The sequence below is a fragment of the Nematolebias whitei genome, chromosome 14 (assembly GCF_014905685.2).
Source record: "Nematolebias whitei isolate Nwh7 chromosome 14, NemWhi1, whole genome shotgun sequence".
NCBI classification, from domain to species: Eukaryota; Metazoa; Chordata; class Actinopteri; order Cyprinodontiformes; family Rivulidae; genus Nematolebias; species Nematolebias whitei.
In genome coordinates, this window is record NC_056511.1 from 12555592 (window position 1) to 12581653 (window position 26062).

General features: G+C 40.1%; 1 protein-coding gene across 1 annotated transcript in view; it reads right to left on the reverse strand.

Moving 5' to 3' along the window:
• Nucleotides 1-1408: 1408 nt before the first annotated feature.
• Nucleotides 1409-26062, reverse strand: part of stk32a (serine/threonine kinase 32A) — a 101727-nt gene continuing 77073 nt past the window's right edge. Inside the window, exons 11-16 of the mRNA XM_037688263.1 lie at nucleotides 20468-20488; nucleotides 13865-13981; nucleotides 8299-8424; nucleotides 7470-7598; nucleotides 2113-2177; nucleotides 1409-1786 (exon numbers count right to left, since the gene is read on the reverse strand). Coding sequence (XP_037544191.1) covers nucleotides 1675-1786; nucleotides 2113-2177; nucleotides 7470-7598; nucleotides 8299-8424; nucleotides 13865-13981; nucleotides 20468-20488 — 570 coding nt within the window. The 3' untranslated portion in view covers nucleotides 1409-1674. The remainder of the gene's footprint in view (nucleotides 1787-2112; nucleotides 2178-7469; nucleotides 7599-8298; nucleotides 8425-13864; nucleotides 13982-20467; nucleotides 20489-26062) is intronic.

The window sequence follows — 26062 nt, forward strand, 5'->3', positions numbered from 1 at the left end:
TTATTTTGCCGATAACCAATACCAAGATTTTTGGCTGATATCCCATATGCTGGTATGTAAAAACTTATTTTGCCGATAACCAATACCAATATCAATATTTTTCCCTAGACCTACTTACAGAGACTACTTCTCTGCTGTTGAATTAAAATACTATATTATTCTGCATGGTCTTTGTCAGTTTGGCCTGTTACCAAATGCAGATACCAAAAAGGGGGCTGAAAATGATGCAACACTATATTAATATACAAAGTATAATATATTAAAAATAACAGCGCCTTTTATATCGGTGAGTTATTTTGATGGAATGGTCGATGTCCGATATTGAACTTATTGCTAATATTGGCTGATACCGATACCATGCCGATAATACCGTGCATCCCTATCAAAAACCACTTTAAAACTTTACCTATTAATTTAATGAACATTGCCACTCTTCTTCTATTGCCACTTCTTCACTTTATAGGGTTTGTGTTTCTTTAGTATCTAGCCCCATCTTGTGTTGTGTTCATGTCTTGCATTCTCTGTCTCTTTCTCTGGCATCTGTGATTACTCACAGGTGCCATCACTTGGTCTAATTGGTGTTTCCTGTATATAAGTCTGTGTCTCTGTGTTAGTCCTTGTCCTGGCATTGCTATCTGTTCACTGTTTATGTCCTGTCCTGTTCCTTGTGATGCCTAGTCTGCTTGTCATGTTCATCTCCTGGTTTATGTAAGTTTGCTGCCCCATCAGCTCTTTTGTTTTGCAAAATAAATTCCCTGTTTTATATTATCTTGAGTCCTTGCCTGTCTGCCTGCACCATTGGGTGCACCAGAACTAGCCAATTGTGACATTCAAAGTATTACAGAAAAGTCTTTACATAAAACTGAACAAAATTATGCGGTAGTCATACCAAGTAACCAGGTTTAATATGTAAACCGATCAATGCCAGAACGCAAATAATGGGGGTAGGGGGTGTTCCTTCCCCAGAAAATTTTGAATAATGTAGATGTGATTTCCTGCACTTTGGTGTATTTTAACTGTTGTTTAAAAAAAAAGGGGGGGGGGTTGCTTTGTTTTTGGACCTCCCAAGCACCGGCTTCCGGTGGTCCGGTGACCCTAGTTTGAGAACCACTGATCTAATCAACTACTTGTCTGTGCATTACCAGTCTATCTAGTTTTCATGGATAGCAAGACTCATATAAATGACCACATTTAACCAGAAAAGTCCTTATTTTAAAATCTGTCTTATTACATTCAAATTTTAGAAGTAGGTGTTCTTGTCATCTTTTAGCAAGAATCTGTCTTTCTTCTTGCTTCAGACCAGAGTAGACATAAGAGCACCAGAGGGACGTAAGGGAGCACAATATGTGACAGTCTGCTTAGAGTCAATCCTTTTGGTGATAGGAAAGTAAAGAGTCAGCTTCTGACATGGCTGCTGCACCGGGAGTCCATTTCACTCCAGCACTCTGAACATCTTGCAGCTTTTCTTTTCTTTATTCTTTTCTTAGTTTTTGAGCGAGTGCTGATAAACAGGTGCATACAGTGCTGTTTCTGTGTATGTGCAGACGACTTTAGGAGTGCAAGAACGTAGAAAACCAGTCATGGCGGATGTGTTATTGAACATTTAGTTTCTCCGTGTTAATTTGCCACTCTGTAAGCTGTAGGCAGGTGCGGGTAATGAGGCGGGAATGAGGCCTATCCTGATAAATAAGCGACTGGCTCGACATTGTTGTTCTGTCCATCTTCTATCGCCTTGTTCGTCTTGCTTGTGGATAGCTCACAAGAATCCATTACAGTTTTATTTGACCTGATGAAAGAAAAACATTATTTAAATAATGCCAGAACAGAAAGTACAACAGTTCTCATAAAAATACTATTCTATTAGTGGGGGAAAAATGCAAAAAAGAAAACAGAAAATTTTACAAATTGCAACTTTTAAAATAGCACATTGATAGTAAAAGTACATTTTACTAGTAAAATGTTCATGTTTGTTAAAATACATAAATAAATAAAACTTTTAAATTTTGTATATTTCATATGCAGTATATTGCATTGGGATAATGCTCTCCTGCCATTTATTTTGCAACAAAGCAGTATAGGTTGTATAAGTTGCATGTTTTGATACTCCATTACTTTTCTCTGTTGAAGACAATGAAGTCCCTCTGGACACTGTCCAAACGCTGCTGCAACTGTCCATTCTGAGGAAAAGACAAAAGCAGATTGGTAACTAAGCGTCTGACAGTTGTGTCAAAGCAAACACAAAATCCAGACCAGTTACAACATATTCACGTTTTCTGTTTCAGAATGGATTACATTGTATGCTCTGTATGTCCCTGCTGTTCACATTGTTTAATGTACCTACTGCATTTATCACTTTTTCAGTTTTTCTTCCTTTAAAATGATACAAGTTGAGGAAATAACCAAATTTTAAACAACACTTTTCTTATGTTTCCACCTGCTTTCTATGTTTGGCCCAGTTCAACGTGTGTTTCAGCACAAGCTCTTTGATGCCAGGTTGTTCTCACTCTACTGTTGTGCCAAGACAATTAGACAGGTGCTTTATCAGTTCCCTGTGAAGGCAGCGTGGTGAGAAAGTGTTCAGGTACATCATTAAAATCGGGCTTTACTCTGTGTAGTGTGTTCACCAAAAAAAAAAAAAAACATGAAAGAGGAATATTTTTATCTTTAACAAATGCCAAATGGACTCTTTAGGGATATCTAAAAGGTTCTAATTTTATAGTATTTACCAAACCTTTTGATTACTGGAGCATTCAAGGACACGCAGCCCAATCCTTAATAAAATGATCAAACATGTATCCCCATGCAGGCAAAGTCCTCTCAAAGCTCGGACATATTGGCTCTAAAATCTAAGAAATGGTTCTGAATCAGATTCAGAATAAGCTTTATTATCATTGCACCAAAGTACATTGAGATTGTATTCCGTACAGTTCTCCGAAAGATGGGCGGAGTGCACGTGACTGCTGCTTCTGAGAGCACAGCCCTTTATTCTTTAGATAGAAAAGTGGAAAGACCATGAGGAAAGGATAGTGGTATTGCAAAAAAGATCAATTCACACCTTGTCTTTGTCAGGACATGATTTAAGACATCAAAAAACTCTACTAGCAAGCACATTTATAACACATTACATATGCATTTGAGGACAAGACGGTGAGATTTGTCCATGAAGCACTTCCAGATAGCACCATAGTCCTGATAAGATGTTGGTGTCAGCCGGTACAGCTCTGATAAGTGCGTGCACTGAAGTTCTCGGGGGGATGGATAGAGTAGAACCTCCTTAGTTTACACACATCGCTGATGAAATTTGACAAGTTGGCCTACTTAAAGTCCGAACGGGGAAGTCCGATTCAGATAAGCCACTGTTGTTTTTTTTTGTGCAGGCAGACTGTTATTTCTCATCAGCCTTGAGTTCTGCTGGTACTTTCGATATCCAAAATGGCCAGATTTGTGGGCTTTCCGCTGGTCTGTGCTTATAGCTTCCTCCAAGGTCGATCCCAACATGCTGGTGAGTTCCAGAAGCCACAAGTGGCCTACAATTCTCATAAATCACTTTCATCTTACAGTTGAGCTTGTAAATCAGCTGAGTCTGAGAGCTCAAAGCACAAACTGATCCTTCACATAAGGTAGGCAGCTTTGCTATGACTGAAGCTGTTGCCACGTCTTCCTTAATGGCCGATAACACATGTATCCAACAGTGACAAAAAGCAGAAACCCCGCTGTCATAAATCCAATGATCTTCAGCATCCTCCTGAGACTACACAGAAAGGCACAACATATCCATGATGTACTCTGTCGCATGGGTCTCACCGGGGCATGAGGGTTCTCCAGGACATTGTCGCTCGGTTGAAAAAAAAAAAAAAATTTGCGTTGAAAGTCCAAATGACAAAATCCATGACAGTAATTTACGATTCGGAAGATGTGTAAATAAAAGCTCCAATACACAGAACAGAGAGCAAAAAGGTAGGAGGAAGGCAGGAGAGGGAAGAAAAGCATTTGTCATGCTCGAGAGCAAGTGAGGAAAACCGCATTCATTTCCAGGCCAGAGCTGATGGTCGGTGGCAATATTCTTAACAGGGGGGTTTGAAGCAAATAAAATGCCAACTGCATCTGAAAACTGTTAATTAAATTTAGGCAAGACAACTGAAAGGAGAGATGATGGTTAAACCTGTAACAGATATGCCTGATGCAGTTGACAAAAAGAGAACTGCAGACTGGTAAGTATGAGTTAAAGATTAAGTAATGTATATAAAAACATGAAATATTAGACTAGAAATATGAATAGTAATATAAATAGTATTATTAGCTATAATGAGACATCAGGTCTCAGATGTAAAATCAGTATACAAACCAAAAGAAACTCCTAAACCTAAGTTTAATTAATGCAATGACATAGGTAATGTATAGTCATTGAATGCACCATGCTTTTATTGCACTGACTCTTATTGCATTACTCGTTTGTTAGAATTGTAACTAAATATTGACAGATGGATGGATTGGACAAAAAAAAAGTAAAAAGAAAAAATGCTTCTGTCCATACAGAGAGCTATAGGTGCTGGCAGTTCTCGTTTTTCTCTTTCTACCCCTTCTTCCTTTACTTAATGCTTTTTAACTGTTTAGAAGCTAATTGGTCTACATGCTAAATTAAAATTTTCCATTTAATGAGACAAACCAAGGAGGAGTGTTCTGCTGGATGGGAGCCCAAAAGGGACTTTTTTTTTTTGAAGGTCCATGTACGAGCCAGCAGTGTTTCTGCCTGAGGCTGACTTTTGTTACTTGTAATGTGCACAGCATGAATCATTGAACCAGTGAAGTGAGTTTGACCTAAAATACAAACAAAGCAAACTAATAACTCAAATTAAGCTCTGATTAAAAAATATATATATTTTACCCCTTAGCTCATTCACAGCAATCTCTGACTTTGTATTTTTAAACAGTGACTCACACAAAACTGTGTCTACCCTCAGTCCCCCCCCCCCCCCCCCGACCACACACACACACACATATACACACACACACTTAGCCCTCTGCTTCTTTTCCAATAGCCCATTAATTTACCTGAATCTAAAATTTAGCAACTTTTCAATTACGTCTATTTATTTACAGCCAGAAGACTCACATTCAGTTTCCTCCCACAGACCAAATTCATGCACATTAGGCTGACTGGTAACTCTAAATTGTCCCTAGGTGTGAGTGAGAGAGTGAATGGTTGTTTGTCTAATTTGTCTCTATATGTCCTTGTGACTTGTGACCTGTTAGTGCCCCCTGCCTCTCTCACAGTGACTGCTGGACATGGGCACCAGTGACACCCTTTACCCAAAAAGGAAGAAGTGGGTAAAATATTATGAATGTATGGATGAAGTATATTTGTAGCATCATCAGATATATAAGGTTATCTAACATGCTGATTTTTGACTCAGTCATCTTCAGCTGATGTTAAACTTCTGTTTACAGCTAAGTCAATAACTATTTTGTGTCAACTGTGTGTATTTGTAAAATATCTCATGAACCACGGAAGAGATTTTATTGAAACTGTCATAAAGTGATTGTTGTATGCATCTACAACTAATTCGCTTTTGGAGCAAATCCAATTCAAGATAGCTGTCACAGCTAATCAGCATGAGTCAACACATAAAGGACTCCAAGTCAATTGTACACACATTGAATTGAGATTTGATGTCATAGTAGTTCATTCATTAACAACACCTGAGTGTGACATCTTGCAATATTGCATGCAATATTGCATGAGATTGCACATGACCTTATTTCCAAACAGCCACCTAACCCTAACCCTAACCCTAACCACCAATTTTGTCATTTACCATCATCAGATGATATTCTAAAACTGGCATGCAAGGTGATGGTGATATTCCTTTAATAAACACTAGGCAATAAACTTGAACACCTTCTTGTGATTTAGAGAGGTGTTTGTGGTTGTTGTCGTTGTGAAAAGCTAGAGTGCAGATTTATTTTGTTCTCAAAGCGCACGTTCAATTTTCTGCAGTGTATTAGCAGTAATTTAACAGAGCTGATTTCATGGTACAATATGACCGAAGCAGCATAAGAGAGGGAGGAGACACAGAGATAAAACCCACTAAACAAAGAAGAACAGATGAGGAAGGGAACATTTATTTTAATGGGAGTAAGTCGGGATGACATCAAGAAAACATTACTGAGGGATGTTCTGGATAAAGGAGAAAAATGTTAAAGTGAAAATGAAAAAAAAAGAAACAGAAAGAAAGAAGAAATGTGCTAAAGGAATACCGAACAGCTGCAAGGTAATGGGCAAAAGCACACTGGGACAGCCATAAGGCCAACATTCTTCATTCAATATTGATCTGATATGCTTCAGTAGTGTCATACTCTCCCTCTCTTCACTCACACACATACACATACACAAAACTCTTTATTTTTGGCCTCTCTCTTGAATCCATCTATCACAAGTGGCCCCTCAGGCCCTTGGTAAATGGATATGTTAAACCTGTCCACAAACACAAACAGATATTTATAGACAGCAAAGCAAGTGCTCTCCTTGACTGACAGAAACAAACATCAGCAAACGCTGCAAAATATGATGAAAGAAAAGGATGTTTGACCACATCAGCATGGAGAAGCTCCATTTTATGCTCAGTATTTTAGATTCAAATGAGAAGAACTTAAACTTTGGGGGTAATGTTAGTCAACATATGAAACTTTTAGTCATCTGTTATTTTTAGCCATATTTAATATGCTTCAATGAGCCCATACGACTCTAATTATTTAGAAAATCTGAGTCTTTGTTCCCATTTGGCTGACTATTTCCCATTATTTCATCTGATTTCATGATCATTAAAAATAACATTTATCCTGAAAACTAATAATAATAAATGAAAATGAGGTTGATCATTTTCATTTATTATGCGATTAATTGATTTATTGTTGATCATGACAGGACTACACTATACTGAATGTTTTATTTGCATCCCTGCTCCAACACACCTGATTCAGTGGTTGAGATACCTCGTCATGTTCTGCAGCGGCTGTTAATCACCCAGTGGTTTAAATCAGATGTGTTGGAGCAGAGAAACATCTAAAATATGCAGGATGGTTAGAACATTAAGTGTTAGACAGAACCAGAATGGAATGTAGCTTTTTCTGTAACACTTTCATATTTTTTTTCTGTATTCATGCTTTTCCCAACAGAATAAATTGCTTAGATTTTTTTTTCAATGATCCCTGAAGGATCATAACAGAGAATTGCTATTCATTCTTTTCAGCTCCATACAAGCTTTTCAGTCTTGGGAAACAAGTCAACAAAATGTGCTTCTAAAATAGTAGTACGATGATCGTCCAGCTGTAAAAACAGTCCATAAGCACAAAAATCAACAGTTTTCTCTCAGTTTTTAATCAGTGTGTCATGTCAAAGTTTACTTGATTGATCAATTGAAATTTCAGTGTTTTACAAAATGCAGAAACAAATAAAAAAAAATAAATACCTGTGGAGATCCATCAGATCCTTGTTCTCTGGTCTTCCTAGCAAGTCTTTTTTTCTTCTTGTGTAGAGGTTTGGACTCCAGGATCATTTCCTCCAGTTCAAACGTGGGGTCACAGTTTAGTCTCCGTCTCTTAAACGAAAACACATAAACAAAAAAGTAAATTGAGAGATGTTTCTGTGTTGCAAATGTTATTAATGTACAAAAATTAGACCTATGCACTGTTGCTCTATGTATGTGACATCCAGCTACCCATCCATTATCTTTATCCACTTCTTCCTTTTTGAGTCACGGGGGCCACTGGTGCCCGTATCCAGCAGTCACTGTACAAGAGGCAGGGGACACCCTGGGCAGGTCTCTAGTCCATCGCCTTCAGAAGTAATTACCGGTACTACTTCTTACTTACTTATTAACTAATTACTTTTTAAAGTCACTTTTAGAATTCCAGAGATAACTGCCAAAGCTAAGTAACATTAATAAGTACAACAAGTGTGCTTATCTCATGAACTTCTGGAAATAAATCATCATACATGTACAAAAAATTGACTATTGGAGTCAATCCAATTCAAGATACCCAACCATAACTAACTGATCTTTGCCAACACAGAAATGAGTATAAGCTGAAGTTTATGTGGTAGTTGCTGAGACTCGTCCTTAACACATATTCTGAATGCTGACACAATCTTGTGAGCTCTCATAGCATTACATGAGATTGAACATTTACAGGACATAAACAGCTCTAACTTGAGAGGCAGTGGGCCACATGCATTCCTTCAAGAAATGCTAGGTTGTGTCGTAATTTGAAACTGTTTTCTTTATTTTTGACACTCACATTTGGAATAAAGCCTGGAGAAAGCTGTTTGCTAAGAACCGCGTCCCAGTTTACGTCTGACATGTAGTCCAGATCCTGGAGCTCTGCAAGACAAGAGATGCGCTTCTGGACATCTATGCACAGCAGCTGAAAAAGAGAGAGAGAAAAAAAAAGATTAAAGTACAAAATGAGTGTTTTAATAGTGGCACAGATGAGAAGGTGGAAGCTGAGTCCCTCTGAGACCAAAGTATGTGTTTGCACTTAAGCACGAGTCTGAGGAGGAGGATGTAGGGACATTATGAAGATACAGAGGAAGGGGTACGAGATAAGGAGTGATGGAGGAAGAAGATGAAGATATGGTATGGTATAAAGTTTATTCATTTTAAAAAAGTACAAAACAATTCCATAACTGACTGACTGTTCATTGTATTGAACGCTTTTTGAATTCCATAACAATATAAAAAGATACAAGAGATTTAAAAGGAAAGGCAGCAGAAAGAAGAAAAATCGTATTATAACTGCCCCTTTTTTTCAAACAATTATTTCAGACATAATAATCTTCAAGTAACAGAACAAAATGAATAACTCTTTCTAATTTTTCTAATTCTAATAAAAAACACACACTAAGCTACTTCATATATACTTTTTTAACAATTCAGCTTTGATCTTTTTCTTAAATGTACACATTGACTTGACATTTTTTACATCACTCTCTAGACGATTCCACAATCCAACTCCTTGGATTGAGGTAGACCTTCCCTTCAGACTAGTTCTGAATTTTGGTTTGACAAATATCTCTATCCCCTTAAGATTATAACAACTTTGCCTTTTAACAAAATTTCTTTGAATATTTAATGGTAATGTGCTATTTTGAGCCCTATACATAACTGATAAAATACTATAATCTACCAAATCATGGAACTTCAATAACTTAAGTTGATAAAATAATGTGCTTGATGGGTGACTGTAATGCTTTCTGGTGATGATTCTTACAGCTCTTTTCTGTAAAATAAAAATAGGTTTTGTGAATATTTTACACGCTTTCCCCCAAACATCAATGCAATAGATTAAATGTGGAACAATGATTGTGTTATACAACATATACAGAGCTTTATCATTTAATAATTCCCTGACTTTGTATAGTACTGCAATAGATTTAGCTATTTTTATTCTTACATAATTTATGTGGTTTTTCCATGTTAGCTGTTCTTCAATGATTACACCCAAAATTTTCATCTCATTAACTCTACAAATCTCAACACCCTCAATTTTAAATGGATCATCAACAGTTCTTTTTTTGTTACTAAATATCTTGTAATTAGTTTTATCTAAATTTAATGATAATTTATTAAGTTTAAACCAAGTTTGTATTTTATCAAATTCTGTCTTCATCAATTCAAACATCCGTTTTACATCTTCACCCAAACAAAAAAATGTGGTGTCATCTGCAAAAAGGACACATTTGAGGAGTCCTGATACATTCACTAAGTCATTCACATACAAAATAAATAACTTTGGTCCAAGTACAGAGCCTTGAGGAACTCCACACGTGATGTTGCAGAGGTCAGATCTTACACCATTTATTTGTACAAACTGTTTCCTATCTTTCAAATAGCTAGATACCCAGTGTAATGCTGGTCCTCTTATACCATATTTATTTAATTTTTCAAGGAGAATAGTGTGGTCAATAGTATCGAATGCTTTTTTTAAATCAACAAAAATACTAACACAATATTGTTTTTGATCGACAGCAGTAGTTATTTGTTCCATTATTTCCATGAGAGCCATTGATGTAGAGTTTTTTGCTCTAAACCCATACTGACTGCTACTTAGAATGTTTTGTTTAGTAATAAATTTATCTAATCTGGTCACAAATAGTTTTTCTAGAATTTTTGAGAATTGTGGTAATAAGGATATAGGTCTATAATTATTGAACACACATTTATCACCATTTTTAAAGAGAGGAACTACCTTAGCTACTTTCATATTGTCTGGAAATATTCCTTTTGAAAATGATAAATTACAAATATATGTAAACGGCTCGATAACATAACTCATTATGTCCTTTACAAACATCATATCCATGTCCACCCAGTCTTTTGATCTCTTATCTGTAAGATTTTTTATTACATTCATTATTTCTTCTTTGTCAGTTCGATTAAGAAAAATACTGTTGTCACAACCTATAACTGAATGGTTCACATTATTGTCTACTTTTGGTATTTTAGCTGCAAGACTTGATCCAACGTTCACAAAATGATGATTAAATCCATTTACAATTTCATTTTCATCATGGATTTCATCATCATCCTTCAAAAAAAAATTGTGAAATACCTGTTTTTGCTTTATGACTTTTCAGAACACCATTTATTACCCGCCATGTAGCTTTCAAATCACCATTACTTTTATTTAATAAATCACTATAATATTCCTTCTTGTGTTTCCTTATAATCGCTACTAATTTATTTTTATACTTCTTATATTTCTCTTCGGCCTCTTGTGTTCTCAATTTCAAGAAACATGTATACAAATAATTCTTTTTTTTACATGCATTTCTCAACCCTTTCGTCATCCATGGTTGGTCAACAACATTTCTCTTTGTATAATTATTTTGCACACAATTCTTTTCATACAGAGCTCCCAAAATATTCATAAACTCATCATATGATCTGTTCACATCATCAACATACACGTCTTTCCAGCTTTGTTTATGTAAATCATCTTTTAATTTGTCCATTGCTTTTTTTGATGTGTTTATTGTTTTTTTCTTAATTGTAATTTCTTTTGTAATGCTTTGATCATTTTTATAAATTGTGAAAACTGGTAAATGATCACTTAAATCAGTCGTTAAAATAGCTCCTATCACATCCCCATTTGTTACATATGTGAAAATATTATCGATTATTGTGGCACTATGAGTTGTAATTCTTGTTGGTTTTGATATTAACGGATAAAGATTTAAACTATACAATGAATTTGTAAATGTACTGATGTTATTTGAATCTGTTTTATTTCCCAGGTCAATATTAAAATCTCCACACAAAAAAAATGTTTTAATTAAAACTCTTGTCCAATAGTTGTACCATTTTATCAGTGAATATTTCTATATTTGATCCTGGAGATCGATATACACAACTTATTAATATGTTTTTATCATTCTTGTTTATTATTTCTATTGTTATTATTTCCATGATATTATCAACAATTATTGACATTTCATTACATAATTTACATTTTATTTCATTTTTAACAAATAGATCTACTCCACCACCTCTTTTGTTGCTTCTGTTCACATGATATAATTCATACCCTTCCATGTGAACATTATTTGTGTTTTCATCGTTGAGCCATGTCTCTGACAGTGCTATTATTGTAAAAGTTCTGTTTAGGTGTTTTAAATAATCTGTTATTTTGGATATATTTGCATTTAAACTTCTACTATTAAAGTGAATAATAGAGAGACCTCCATTTGTTATATTGATGTCATTAAACTGTTCTTCATTGTAATATTCACAGTCTTTTATTACAGGGAAAAAATTTGTATCAATCACAACTTCAACATTGTATATTTTAAACTCTGTCTTCGTATGTTGCCATGTTTTAATGTATTTGTTCATTTTATATATTGTTAATTTCTTGTTTGTGAAGTTATGTCAATGATTTATCATCTGTCCTCTCCTGAGCTCATTTTAGTCTTTCCAAATGCTTCATGTCTTTTATTATTTTAGCCTGAGATCCTTCCTGTATTTTGAAGATGAAGAGAAGAAAAGAAAATAATGCATTTAGAAGGCAAACAATGAGAAGTCAGTGGGTTGTGAGGCCTGAAAAACATGAAGGACGAATATATTGGGCGTGGAATCCTCTCCGATAACTCTCACTTTCTTTTTATTCCCACCCACCCCACACACACACACACATTTACACATGCTGCTGGAATACCAATGAGCTCAGAGGAGTCTGAGCACGAAGCAATGCAACAGTTTGACTGCAGTGCATTTCTAGCACAAAAACAAAACATGAAAACAACAGCGGGCTCTTTAGCTTTGCAAGTGGCTTCAGGTAATAAGAACTGGTAAGTTTAGACACACTGCTGACGTTTGAGAAACACTATAAATTCTTTATCTTTTTTCAAGTTCATTGTGATAATGTTTGTTCCATATTCCAAGATGTGAGCGTTTCTGTTTGGACAGTCTTTTGTAGAAGTTATGGTTCTGTTGGATTTGTAAGTTAAAGTTGCAGTGACGTGCAACTGTGTTGGCAACACTTGTAACAGAAAAAGTCATCAGGGTGACAAACGAATGCGTTCATTAGGCCAAATAATACTGTATATATGAACTTACTAACCTGTTGGTTAATAAAAATAAAAAAAATCTCTGGCTCCATCCTTAGCACTGATGGTTTTACAATTGCTTTTAACTATGTGTAAATGTTTTATGTTGTTTTATGTAACATGCACAACTGAAGTCTTTAAATCATGCATGCTCTCCTGTTATTCACCATCAATGGTGGTGAAGGCTGCACAGATGACCGTTGGAGTCAGCCTCCCCACCATCACAGCCATCTACACCTCCAGATGCAGGAAGAGAGCCACCTGCATCACGAAGGACCCCACTCACCCAGCACACACAATTTTTGCCCTGCTCCTACTGAGGAACAGCTTCTACCCTGCAGCAGTTAGACTCATGAATCCCTAACCAGGATTATCACTGTAAAAAAAAAAAAAATCACTTTACTGCCACTTTAATTGGTGATATGTGACATCTGTGTTGCTGATGATCTCATGCTGCTGTATTCATTCATACCACCTCGAGGCTCAATGGGATTTACCTTTCTAAATAAAGGTTGAATGAAAATACTATCTGTTCACACACACTCATGTTCAGGCTGCTGTTATTACACTGTGTTGTTTTACATTATTAGTGTTTAGCATATATCTTAGATGGTTTTTAGCGTACTGTTTGACGTTTGTTTAGCGTATATCTTAACATATATCTTAGATCCTTATTTAATGTTTCTTTTTACACTTTATGTTTTTGCTATTGCTGAATGTAACTGGGACCCTGAGTACACAGTTTCATTCCACCTCATGTACCACATGTGTTGCGAATGACAATAAAATAGACTTGAACTTGAGCAATACCAATTAATGAATAAGTTTGTTTGGTTAATTGAACTCCAGTTTCACACAGCAAAGTGACCTCTCATTAAGAATATGTGCCCAGGAAAATAAATAAATATAAATGTGTAGGTGTGCAAAATTAGATGCAACAGCTTTACTTTTTCCATTTTCCATTTCAGTCATTTACATATACCACTTTTCAAGATAATGATCTTGCACAGTATTATAATTGTACTGTGTTAAGACTGATTTACTTTGTATGTGACACTGTATTGCTACATGTTTTACGGTAATTATTTTTACTGTTACTGTTATACAGAATAGATAAAAAAAGAAACATTATGCTGTTGATTCTTAAACCTATCTGAAGTACAACCACGAGCTACTTTTGTATCTTCTGACTACAAATCTAACTAATATTCAAATAGTTGCTTTTATATTCTGCTCATTAAATGCACTTTTTATTACCTTTCTGAGAAGAGACTTCATTTCCAAAGACCAGGCTGCTGGATAAGTGGGATGAACTTTGTGGAACATCTGAAGAATCTCATTAGAGGGCGTGTTAGATCTCATCACATATGGTCTCTGAAATAACAAGAAGATAACTTTTATTTGCATCATGCTCTGGCTGGAAGATTTATGTATTTATTTCATAAAAAAAAAATAAAACATGTTTCAAGGTTTATGCCACAATTAGTCTTTTCAACTAATTTTTTTTTCTGTTCTCCTTATTTTCACCTTCTGGGACCCATTTTCTGCCCTGATGGAGACAAATGACAGGAATGAGGACACAGGGAATAAGGGAGTCTTGTTAAAATAAACTCTTTGTCGCAAAGCTATCTGGGTGTCTTTGGACTGGACAAAGTGATCCTTCATGGAGATGGAACATACCCCCCCATACACACACCTTCCCTCCCTGCTCCACACACACACCCTTAAGGCAAGATGAACATTTGACCTTTAACAATTTATCCTTGTTGCATGTTAACAGTCCAGATGTATTTTTATAACTGACCTTATGAAAGCATTTATATTCCAATTTGTCCAGTAAATATATTTTGCATATGCATTTCCAATTACCATATTTTTCACCTTATAAGTTGCAGCATTTTGCATAGTTTGTATGCCCTACAACTTATATGCTGAAGACGTATTTATGGATTTTTCCACATACCAATTTTTGGCTGAGATATGACTATTTTCAATCATTCTGACTGAAGATATTGAACACTACATTTTCAGCCGCTAGATGGCACTCCAATGTATGGCATGCTGTTGTATTATGTAATAGGTAAAAGTGGCTATTAATGACACAAATGGCTTGCCATAGTCTGCCGTCATCTGCCTGGAGCAACCGTTAAATCAGCTTCATTTCGCTGCACCGCCCCAGTGAAATGCAGCTAATTTGACCATTGACGTGCACTTATTAAGTAAAAGTTCAAATGAGACACACCTTTACAATAATGCCAAGCAAACAAATAATTGTTTTAGGTGCTTATCTTGTTAAATTTTGTCTGCTTTCCGGTGGGCAAGGTAACCACTGGAGATAGTGATAACACCCTTGCCCGCAACCTCTCCACCAAGGGGTCCTCGAGTCTACTTCAGCGCCGTGGTATTACCAGTAGCTGTCTAAAATAACCTCATTAAGGTTGCGGCGAGGTGATTCATCCAGAATATTAACGACCTTAAATCCGTGAGTCACACCCTAATCTCACTCTGTACCTCGATCCTTCAAGCAGCCGGGATGGATCTTCCAGTCCAGAGAAACTCGCGTTGTGGCCGCTCACCTCTCACTTTAGCGTTGCAATTGTTAACTGTTCTGGTAATCTTTAGAGCCCTGGCAACGGGCTCAAGGATGTTGTTTATCAGCTAGGAAACCTTTACAAAAACCTCCTATTATTGGTGTTGATAGATGAACCAAGCTTTACCATGTATTTAATTGATAAGAGTGAAATAAGAGTCCAAATTTATACATTTTGCTTTGCTTTTAATCAATAATTAGCGCATGGGTACAGCAACAGGCACGATTTTATAATGATTAAATTTTCATGAGTACATAGGATACACTTTCTTCCCTAACAAGGTGGTGACTGCTATCTGTGAAACTCTAAACCTCAAGAGCCCTTGAAGGGTTTTACAGATACTACCTTCACATAGACCTTTCACAACTCAAGCCAAAATATATTTTCTCTCAACTCTCTCATGAACCAGAAACACCTTCGAGCAAATCTTACCAGTAACCAATTTAGTACTCCCAAATTTGTTCTGTATGCTGTTCTTCCAATCTGATGAAATAATTTAATTAGAGCAGAGTAGGATTGAGGTCGTCCTCTTACCATGATTTTGAGGTGACCCTTAGTGAGTCACCCTGGGGTAAGGGCAGATTTCCAGTTCTCTAGGGGAGAGACACTTGGCCGAATCCTCAAAGGCGAATAGGACTATCCAATTTAGAGAATCAGAGGCTTTGGACGGGCCCTAGGTCAAGCACAGAGCAGGAAACTCCCCCAGTTTCTGGGTTGATGAAGTAAAGCCAAAATCCAATCTCATGTTTAGTGAAGAAAAGAATTAACTCCCATCATCGTCCAAAAACTGGTATAATCCGACTCCTTTTTAGGGTCCCTCTGATTCGAAGAGTTTGTCCATCGCCTGTAGTCCTCTCTGCTCAGCTCCTCCAGTTCGTCTCCAACTGCATTGACCAACCTTTGTTCTGGTCAGTCTGTATTTAAAGACTTATTCATCCCCCCTCCTCTTAAGGAGGGGTTATGGAAAATTACATCATCTCTTTTCCAGTAACTTCTGTGCTGTTTTGCACCTCAACCGGTTTAGACCAGATTTCTGGGACTTTCCAGAACTTGTTTTGCTCAAAGATGAGTCATCCTTGTGACTTCTGGTACTTTCCAGAACTTGTTTTGCTCCAAGATGAGTCATCATGAGAGGAGTTGTTTTTAAACCTTGTGGCTTTCTGGTACTTTCCAGAACTTGTTGTTCTGTTACATGAGGCCTTTTTTTTACCATCTTACACAATCATACAAAGGATTATACAATGTCTTAAAGATTAATATATATCAGTTGATTATGTGTTGATTATTTAGTAAAACAGTTTGGTTACACATTATTAAAACAGTAAAACTTTGGTTACACATTATTAAGACAGCAAAACTTTGGTTACACATCATCATTCTTAGCTGTTGCCGAGGAGAACTTCTGATCAGGCTTCATTTTTCTTTAAAGCTGGTGGCCTGTCCATGTGTCACCACTACAGACACCTGGTTTATTGACACCCCCTTCTTGAAGTCGGATCTTTCTCCTCTTTTGCACCAGGTTCGCTGTAACCTAGCCTTCCTGTTCTCCCTCCCAGGAGTCAACCACCGTCATGTTGTCCAGGTCTGCGTTCGAAGTGGATTGCTCCGCCTGATCTTCATCTGGCGCCGCTCGCTTTCTGGGTATCCTGGCCTCCTGTGCCGGGACAGCGGGTTGACTTGCTGGGTTGATCTCCGTCAGGTCAGCCGATCTGGAAGACTGGAGGGTCGGCGGGATCTCAACAAGGGGTGAACCTACAGGAGTAATGTTTTCTATTATGACCTGCCTCCTAACTTGTGGGGTTGTGGCAACTAAAATGGGCATCTGACGAAGCGGCTTCAGCCGCATAGGGGCAACCTGTAACCCTTGAGATTCAGTAGTTTCTGAATGGGTCAAGCCTTCCGGTGTTAAGATCGGAGGCTCAGAATCAGATGGGCTGGTTGGGTCAGTGAGGGCCGTGCCATCGGTACTCAGAGGACCGGATCGGCTTGCCTCGCTACTTAAGTATCTGTCAAAGTCATCCAGGTAGTTTTCCAGGAGACTTAGATCGTTATGATCTAATGGATGTTCAGACAACCTTCTAGGGGATATCTCTACCTCCATGGGCTCGGTTCCATTATAGGATGTAGCTGGCAAAAGGTCAGGTGGGCCATTAGTTGGGTCTTGGGACTGGCTGGCTACCTCAGGTGGGGTTGTAGGGACACTGACACTGGCTCGTCTATCGTCTTCTCTAACTACCATAGGCACGGAGACTACCGGGGGGCTAGTTGTTAACCCTGCCGTTAGAATGACCGTGGTAGATGAGGACGTGAGCTCTCGGGGCTCCTGTGTGACCCTAAAGGAGGGGCCGTGAACCAACGGCAACCCTGTGGCCAGATGGTAGGCTATATGCCTGATAGTTTTATTTGTGTTTTCCCAGAGTTTTACTATTACTGGGTAATACGTGGCTCTCCTAGGGATGGCTATTCTAGGTATATAGGGTTCAGAGCCCTCGGCCGAGGTCCAGATGACCTTGCAGGTGCTCTCTACCTCCCAGCACTCTTCTGCAGATACCTGAGGAAGACTGGCTGGCTCCTCAGAGACCAAAATACCATGTACTCCAGTCGCAATTATAACTTTAGAGTGGCAGCCCTGGCACCACCAAGTTGGACCCACGGCCCATAGAAATCGGGTATCTTCTAACCCCAAAAGGCAATAGCAGCAGACCATTTGAGGTCCTATTGCTGTTGAATTTTTGGGGCGTTGATTCTGCATTTTGACTCTTGTGGCTTATTTAGTTTAACCTTTGCCCTTAATTGTTTTAGAGTGAGGTTTTCTTAAACCGATAAAGGGTGGTTCTGCCCTGTCGTCTGGCTATCCCACAATAGGTGCGGGTTATGAATTTCTCCCACTCTTCCAATTGGTTCAATTGTTGGGTTGTGATCACTGTTTTCCAATCACAGTACCCAGGTAACAGTAATCCTGAGGTGTTTGAGATGCCGTATTCCCTATAAGTAACGCTAATGTATTTATCCTGCCCCACAGTTTCTATTTTTTGGATTTTGCATACGTCACCACAAGGGGTTACTCTAATCCTCTGGATCTGCTCGTGGTCGTACACTTTCTCTTCACAGTGGCAGAGGATGATTTCTCCGGCTTTTGTCGTTACTACGAGTTTGTCCGGAGTTGTTAAAGCGAACGCCCAGTTGCTGTAGATTGTCGCTGTGGTCAGGATGTAGAACAGCATCTGCATTCTGCTCCTTATGCCTTCTATAAAGAGAGTACATGTAATATAACATGGCAAAATAATAACAATAAAATCAAGGTCTGCTTCCACTCTCGGTCCTCATCGTGTCTCTGAAACACTCAACTTCGTATTGCTGGGCCTGTACAGGCCGTCAGCTATCCATTGAGCATTTACCAGACCGATGATACCTCGAGTTTACATAATTCAAAAAATAAAATCAATCATAAAAAGAGAGAAAAATATCATTTAAACAGTAAATCAATCTTTAAAATTTTAATAAAAGTTAGCAAAAGCGGGGAGGGGTAAAGCTGTTGTTGGTTATTTGATTACTTCTGTTATTATCTCGTTAGATTGGCTTGTCTCATTATCCTCCTGAGAATCTGCGGCCTTCGCTCCCCTCCGGTGCAGGGGGAGCTGGATCAGGTCTTGGCTTAAAGATAGCGGCATAGGTCATCATCCACACCACTATAGGCATTGTGGTGCAGAGGCTGGCCCAATAGGCTATTGCACAAATTCCCCAGACTAGACCCCATCCAATTAAGATGGCCAATTTTTTGGTCCATTTTCGTCTGTTTTGTGGTTGCAAGGATACTGTCTGATACAGCATATTTGCCAACACCGTCACGGCCACTGTCCCTTCGACTATGGTCGCTACAATTCTCCCTGTGGTACCTCCACAGCTTGTGACTGGTATTGGTACCGGAGTAAGTGCTGCCGCACATTCAAGGCTAATCACTATGGAATCTTCTATTAGCCATGCTGAAATTATAATCTTCTGCAGGTAGGTGAGTTTGATTCTTCCTAACAGATAAGTGACAAAGAAATGAGGCGATATCTCAGGTCGTTTGAGTATCACATGGGAAACTATCACTCTAGCGTAAGTCTGAACTGCTACAGGAAATCTTATCAACCTTTCCTTACTCCAGTCTCCGGTGTGGCAGTAGCACATCCATGCAACCATTGTTAAAAAGTATTCTATATTGCTCCCATTAAAATAGGCTGGACATTCTGACAAAATGGTAAGATTCGGGGTCATTGTAGTCTCTGTCTGCCAATCTATAATACTCACATCGATGGTTGGAGTATGAGACATGCAGTCGTCTTGATTGTCCATAGAGATATTTGAATTGCTTCTGTCCTGATCCTTGCTCTTTACTGCTCCCGGGGTGAGAGTGAAGCCGCTTCCCTGTTCATCTAATTTAAGGCTGAGCCGCACCCTACTCTGGTGGGGGTGGCCTATAGCTCCTCCTCCATGGGCGGCATCCAGCTCTGAGGCACTCTTGTAAGAATACTTTACCTAATAAGGCAGCGGCTACTATCCCGACTACACTTAGCAAATAAGGCCATACTTTGAGGAAGATACTAACTATCCATCCTTCTACCGTTTCTCCACCCTCTTTGATTACTTCACCTACGCCTTTCACCACCTCTGTGACCTTTCGGCCAACGGTGTAACTAACGGTTTCATACCATGCGCAAGTGTGTTCATCTTCCTGTGTGCCACATTTCTTCCAGTTTTCCTCTGGATACTGGCATGTGAGATTCGAGTAGATTTTATTTGGGCCTACCCACTCATAGCCCTCTATCTCATTGCCCAAGCACAGGCTGCGTCTCACTGCGTGGCCTTCTACTAAAGCTATCATTGAATCTGAGACAAAGGGGACTATTACTCCTTGAACTTGTTTCCTGGTGTTAAGCTGATATCCTAATATCTTATCTTCGCAGTGACCCTCAGGTACCCATCGTCTCCACTTGCCGCTATGTTTTTTCCACACTACCTGTGCTGCGTGCAAGGTGTATTCAGATCCATAATAACTCTTACAGTAGCTTTCCCATCCTGGTATCGTACCACAAGGCCTTCGAGCCAATGTAAGGACACATTGTGTTTTTGCCTTATCACAAGTCATGTGCCATGGTCTGGGACTAACATACCTATCCGGTCTATACAGGGGACTGGCCCATATGTCTTGCTCTTTAGAATAGACCGTGGCCAAATACTGATACTTAATCCAGTAGTTATTTGAAAGTTGCAAGCATGGGGCTACCCATTCTCTAATTTCTTCTTCCTGGAACCCCCACCATGTTCTAGAGTCATCTCGTTGATGATATTCATGCCATGCTTGGAGCAAGATTTTAACCGTTTCTTGTCTGCGTAATTCTGAGCAATCATATCGCCAGGTGGACATGACGGCGACCTCTGTCTCCCATAATCTACATCTAGGCGACGCTCCACTACTTTGCCACACCGAGTTGTTAAGACTAAGAAAAATCCGCTCGGCTACACATTTGTCTATTTTGTCAAAATCGCCTTTAGGTGCATTGAGAAGCTCATCTGGTTTTGGCAGTTTTTGTACATACATGTCTGTATAATACGGTCCCATGAGGCCCTCAGACGTCCTGGAATACCCCTCCACGAAGTCACCCTCGAAGTGAGGCAGTCCAATCGCAATCCAGACCCAGGGTAATGTCGCATTCAACCAGTTCTCATGCCAGGCATTATGGGGGTGAAATATGGCTGCCCAACTCCAGTAATAATAACGCTGATTCCGTACTGGAGTTATGGGTAGATAATTTTGAGTTTGGCATTCAGAATATAAGTTCCAAAAACAATATGGTAACTTATTCACTTTGGTCTTTATACATTGCTCTAACAGGTCAGGTCTGGCGATCATTGTTTTCCCATTTATCTCTACTATTTGGTACTGATGCAATTGGAGCTTCGGTTTGGCCTTAACTGTGGCATGGGGAGGCGGTGTAGGGCGCCTGTTAGATCCCCAGTCTGTAGCATTTTTCTTGAGTGTTCTTTCATATCGTATTGTGTGAATTACCTTATTAGTGGTCGAATTCAGGTATTTACCTGTGCGATTCCTTTGAATAAGAGGGGGGATTCGGTCACAATCTAAGTGGATGTCGCCCCAGAACTCTCGACGAGGGAGAATTGCCTGGCAGCTGTCGTTTTTAGGTGGGGCCGGAAGAATTACTTCTCGGTCCCAGTAGCCTTGATGCTTTAATCCAATCAACGGTCGACATATCCAATCGCAGTGCCACTCAGGGGTTCCGTCCTGGGGCTGTATCCAGTTACATCTTGTTGATCGTTTGATCTGCTCTTTCAAAATTGCTATTCCGATGACTCTTTTCTCTGGTAGTATCATTAGATTTGTGACGACCCAATTGGGTCCGTCAGATTCTGGGTCGGTGGAATGGTCTGCCACTGTTAGGTTTCCGGCCATTAATGCCGCGCTCCATCCTGCTGTGACTCTCAGTCTGTTCATCCAGGCCTGATGACCCTCTTTCTTTAATTTATTCCAAGCTGCTATTTGGTTCTGGATGTTCTTTTTTGGATTCCATGGCAAGGAAATATTCTGTGTATCGATGTCCCAACAGTTCATGTCTGCATATTTTGATTTTCCATGGGCAACTGCCACATGTGTCAGGCTCCAGGGTCTGACTCCGGCTTGGTATAAGATAACCAACAACATCGCTAAGCCTATTAACACTACGAGTCCCCGCAGGAGGATTCGCAGGCAGGTTGCTTTATCCAAAATCGTAATCCTTTGACGGTCCATAGGTCGGTTTGGGGTCGCTTCATCATCGCTATTTGGATCATCACTGTTGGAGTTTCTGTTTCTCATGTGAATCATTTCGAGAAGGGCCCTTGCTCCTTCGTCCTCGATGTCTCGGTTCTGAGTGTCTGCGGGCTGTTGACACCCGTCCCTTAAGTAGTTCTTGATATATAGGAGAGGGGTGTGGCAGCTCTGGCTGTAGTCCTTTCCACACATATTTCCATTGAGTCACCAGCCATTTTTCGGGTTTAGGTTGGGGTCCGTAGAGGTCCCAACTTTGTTGAAAGTTAGGTCCTGCAGTTATTTTCCGTTGAGCCTTACAAAGGGCCTCTAAATATTGAAGTACAGTTGGACCATGTTCTTGCAATGTCTCTTTTTGTGTTATCAGGGGATTATCTTGGTATAGGACATGTACTGTGTACGCCTTTCTTATCCAAGGACTGTACTCGTGAACCGGTGTATATTCCCGATATCTTGTAATTCTTATAGGCAAATTTTGATTCTCAAACACGTACCGTTTTGGGTCATCTGTTCGTCTTCTGATGGCTTTCACCATTCTTGGGCTTGTACTCCAAATTATCACTCCCCCTATCGAGACCTCGAAATATCTGCTCTGGTATGGCTCGTGGTAATTGGGTCCCCATCGGAGCTTTATTTCCTTTCCCCATAGGGTCAGGTAGACCACATTAAATATCCATGGGGATGTTGGTGGGCAAGGTTGGAGCTGGGCATCGTATCTAGGGAGGTACACTTGCTTTGAATGTTGTTCTATTTGGGGATCGTCTAGATTAGGTTGCCTCTTGTACTGGCGATTGGAGTAGAAATAATTTCTCGTAGGGTCTTCCCATTTCAGGAAGTCAATTGCTGGTTCATCGAGCCAAATTATGTCTTTTGCAGTTTTTAAAGCTGGTATTGTCGAGCCAGTTTGTCTGCACTGGATTAGTACGTTGGTTACTCCAGCGCTAAGGGGTTTTGAGTCTATAATATCTTCCTCACGTACGGGGCCCCTGGTGAAGGTGCAATCAGACATGCTCGCTTAGGGTATCTTGTCTTCTGGTAGATTGGATGCGCGGGCTGTTCGGATCCAGATCCTCTGGGATCTCTATTTGTTACTCGCCCTTTATAAAGTTCTACACTGAGCGGTGAGGGGTGGTGTAAGTCCGGTCTTAATCCTCGCCACACCCACTTCCATTGTCTGACTGACCATTCAGAGGGTTCTCCTAGGGGACCCTCCGTTGGCTCAAGCTGATCGCCAAGATAGCTAATCATTTCATCCCAATCACCATATCTCTCCATTGCTTCTCCCATTACTCGCTCCACCAGCTCCTCTCTTGTGGCCTTATGCTGGTCGTAGGCTTCTCCCATCTCTGTCAGCGCTGTTGTCAGGCTGATCAGCGGGTGTCCTCTGTAAGATACTTTTATTCTGTTAGCCGCTCGTGTGGGGTGTGAACCCCACCTGTCAAGTGGAGTTTGGACTCGATCATACAACATTTTCAGGGGTAACTGGGTGTTTTCAATCACCACTCGTTCTGGTTCCGCTATTCTCTGGTTGATTTTTGTCCTCAGCGTTGGGCTTGTGGCCCAGATTATCAGTCCTCCCAGAGAGATCTCGCAGTATTCTGTTTGGTGAGGTTCTTCATAGTTTGGTCCCCACTTGAGTGTAACTGATTTATTTTCAATTTCCATTTGGACCATATTAAAGATCCATGGTGTTCCCATCGGACTAGGGTTATATGGGAATTTTAAGTTATCACTTAACAGGGTTAGGCCAGGGACTCTGGGGCTAGCTCTAGTGAGATCTGCTTCTCTAAAGGTTTGCAGATGTGAATTATAATAATTTTTTGTTTTTGCCAGGAAGTTTGAAAAGTCCTTCTTTGGTCTGTCTAATTCCACTACTTGGCCTCTTACAAGCAGGGCCGGTTTATATATCTCAGTTCCGGGTGCTTGAAACAACATATTCTGCACTTCTTCTTCAGTTGTATGGCTACTCTGAGTATTAAAAGCATTTACTTTATATTTCCATGTTGGTAAGGCTGCTATTGCACTGGTTTTAACACGACATGTTTCAATAGTCCTGACTTGTTTTACGCACCCTATTTTTCTCCAGATGTGGCTCGTGTTTTTTATTGTTTTTCTTAGAGGTTCTTTACCTTTTCTTTTCTTGCTCCCAGCGATGAGTCCAGCGACCCCTTGTTTATTTCCTACTTGCGTGCTTTCTTGTCCGCATGCTTCCATTTTCCTTGGAACGCTTTTTTGGCCCAACTCTTCAGTCCTTTCTTCTCAGTTTTGTTCGCTACTGACTCCTCCGAGCAGTTTTTGTATTCCTTAATTGGGTGGGCTGTGGCTCCCACCAGGCACGTTCCTTCTTCCTGGATCGGGTGTACTTCAGCCCCGACCGAGTACACTCCCTGGTATGGTGCAATGACCATCTGCACGGAAACTTTAACCCTCTGGGTGGAGTCGGGCTTTGTGGGCGTTCCTGCCCTCTGTGCAGCAGTTCCGGGGATCTGAAGCACTCCGTTCCTCTCCCAAGCTTCAGGGGTTACCAAGAATTCAACTGTTTTCTGCATGGGTTTAGCTTCATGCCTGGCCCATCCATCCAGACTAGTAGTACAATAGTACAAGTTATTATATCTGGTTCCGGTCTCTCGGGGGACGTCTGGCAGGGGCACTAGGGGGACTTCCTGGTTCATAATTACTTCCATAATCAGCTGAGCCCATGTTGTTAATTCCCAGGGCCCTGTCCAGCCTTTCCGTCCAGCCTCGCCGGTTTCTTCGTCAGGTAACATACCCGCCTCTTCTTTTTTGCTCCCTGCGCTTGTTTGGTTTCGAAGTACTCTAAAAACTAAGGGAAATTGCTGAGTACCGAGGGGGGCATTCCTTTTCTTACCCCTCGAAGAATCATAAGGCCAGGCTTGATGTACAGCCTGCTCGAGCAATTCTCCGGGATTTATCTTCTTCCTGTGCTGCCGCTTTCTTCTTCTTTCATCCAGTTCTCCTAGTTCTGGATATAGTAGTGGGGCTGAAGGTGTTACTTTTAGAGAACTGTAGACGAGTTCTTGGTCATACTGCTGTTCGGTCAGGGATCCTTCCGAGGCCCCGGTTTCATCTTCATCAAGTTGAGCTCTGAAAGATTTGAGGGGACTGTGATACCTCCTTACTTGCCAGCCCATTGCCCTCTCAGAGTGTAGCAGTTGGCCTTCCTCCATCTGTGTATCACAGGCTGAACAGTATTTTACTTCGGTGCCATCCCACTCGCATGCACAGTCCTGTGGGCCTTTGCCACTTATATCCCATTGTGTGATGATAGTTGCTCGAGGTAATGTGGTAATCCTGCATTCTCCACAAATGAATGCGTCCATTACCTTTACAGGTTTTATCTGCAGCTGACGTGCGTCCATCTTGTTTGTTTTAGGCTTGATGGGCTTCTCCATCCCTGGTCCTTCCCAGAGAAGGGGTAATCCACTTGGTTTCAGGCAGAGCGTACAATTGTTCTCCTGCAGGCTCCACCTGAAGGTTTCTCCTTCTTTTGACAGGTATCCTTTCTTTGCATATTCCAGTGTGCTCAAGGCCCTACCCGTCCAAAGCCCTGAGACTGTTCTTCTTAGTATCACTCCCCCGCATATAGTGGCCAGTCTAATATAGGGGAGCATGGTGCTTGGTTCTGTGGCCATACTCTGGTTTCTGGTTTCTACTAGCTAGGAACTGGCTTCAGTTGCTCTATTCCTTGGATCCCTTTCTTCTCTAGCTCAACTGTGTTTTTGTCTAACACTTTTCTCACTCTGTCTGTGGTGTTATATTTAGGCTTCACTGCAACTGCTGATGGGTGATCCTGTGCTCTGACCCACACCTTCTGTCCTACCCTGAATGGGGCCTCAGAGTCTGACTGTTCCTCTTTATCCTCAGAGCTCCGCCCAACTTCAGGCGTGCTAAACCATCGTTGGTTGAGCTCTTCTGAGGGGGAGGGTCTACCAGCTCTTCTCCTGTCATTCAAGGCCTGACCTATCTCCACAGTTTTAGTACTCCATTCTTTGGTATTAGCATTTTTAGCTATCCAATTTTTGACTAAACCTATGG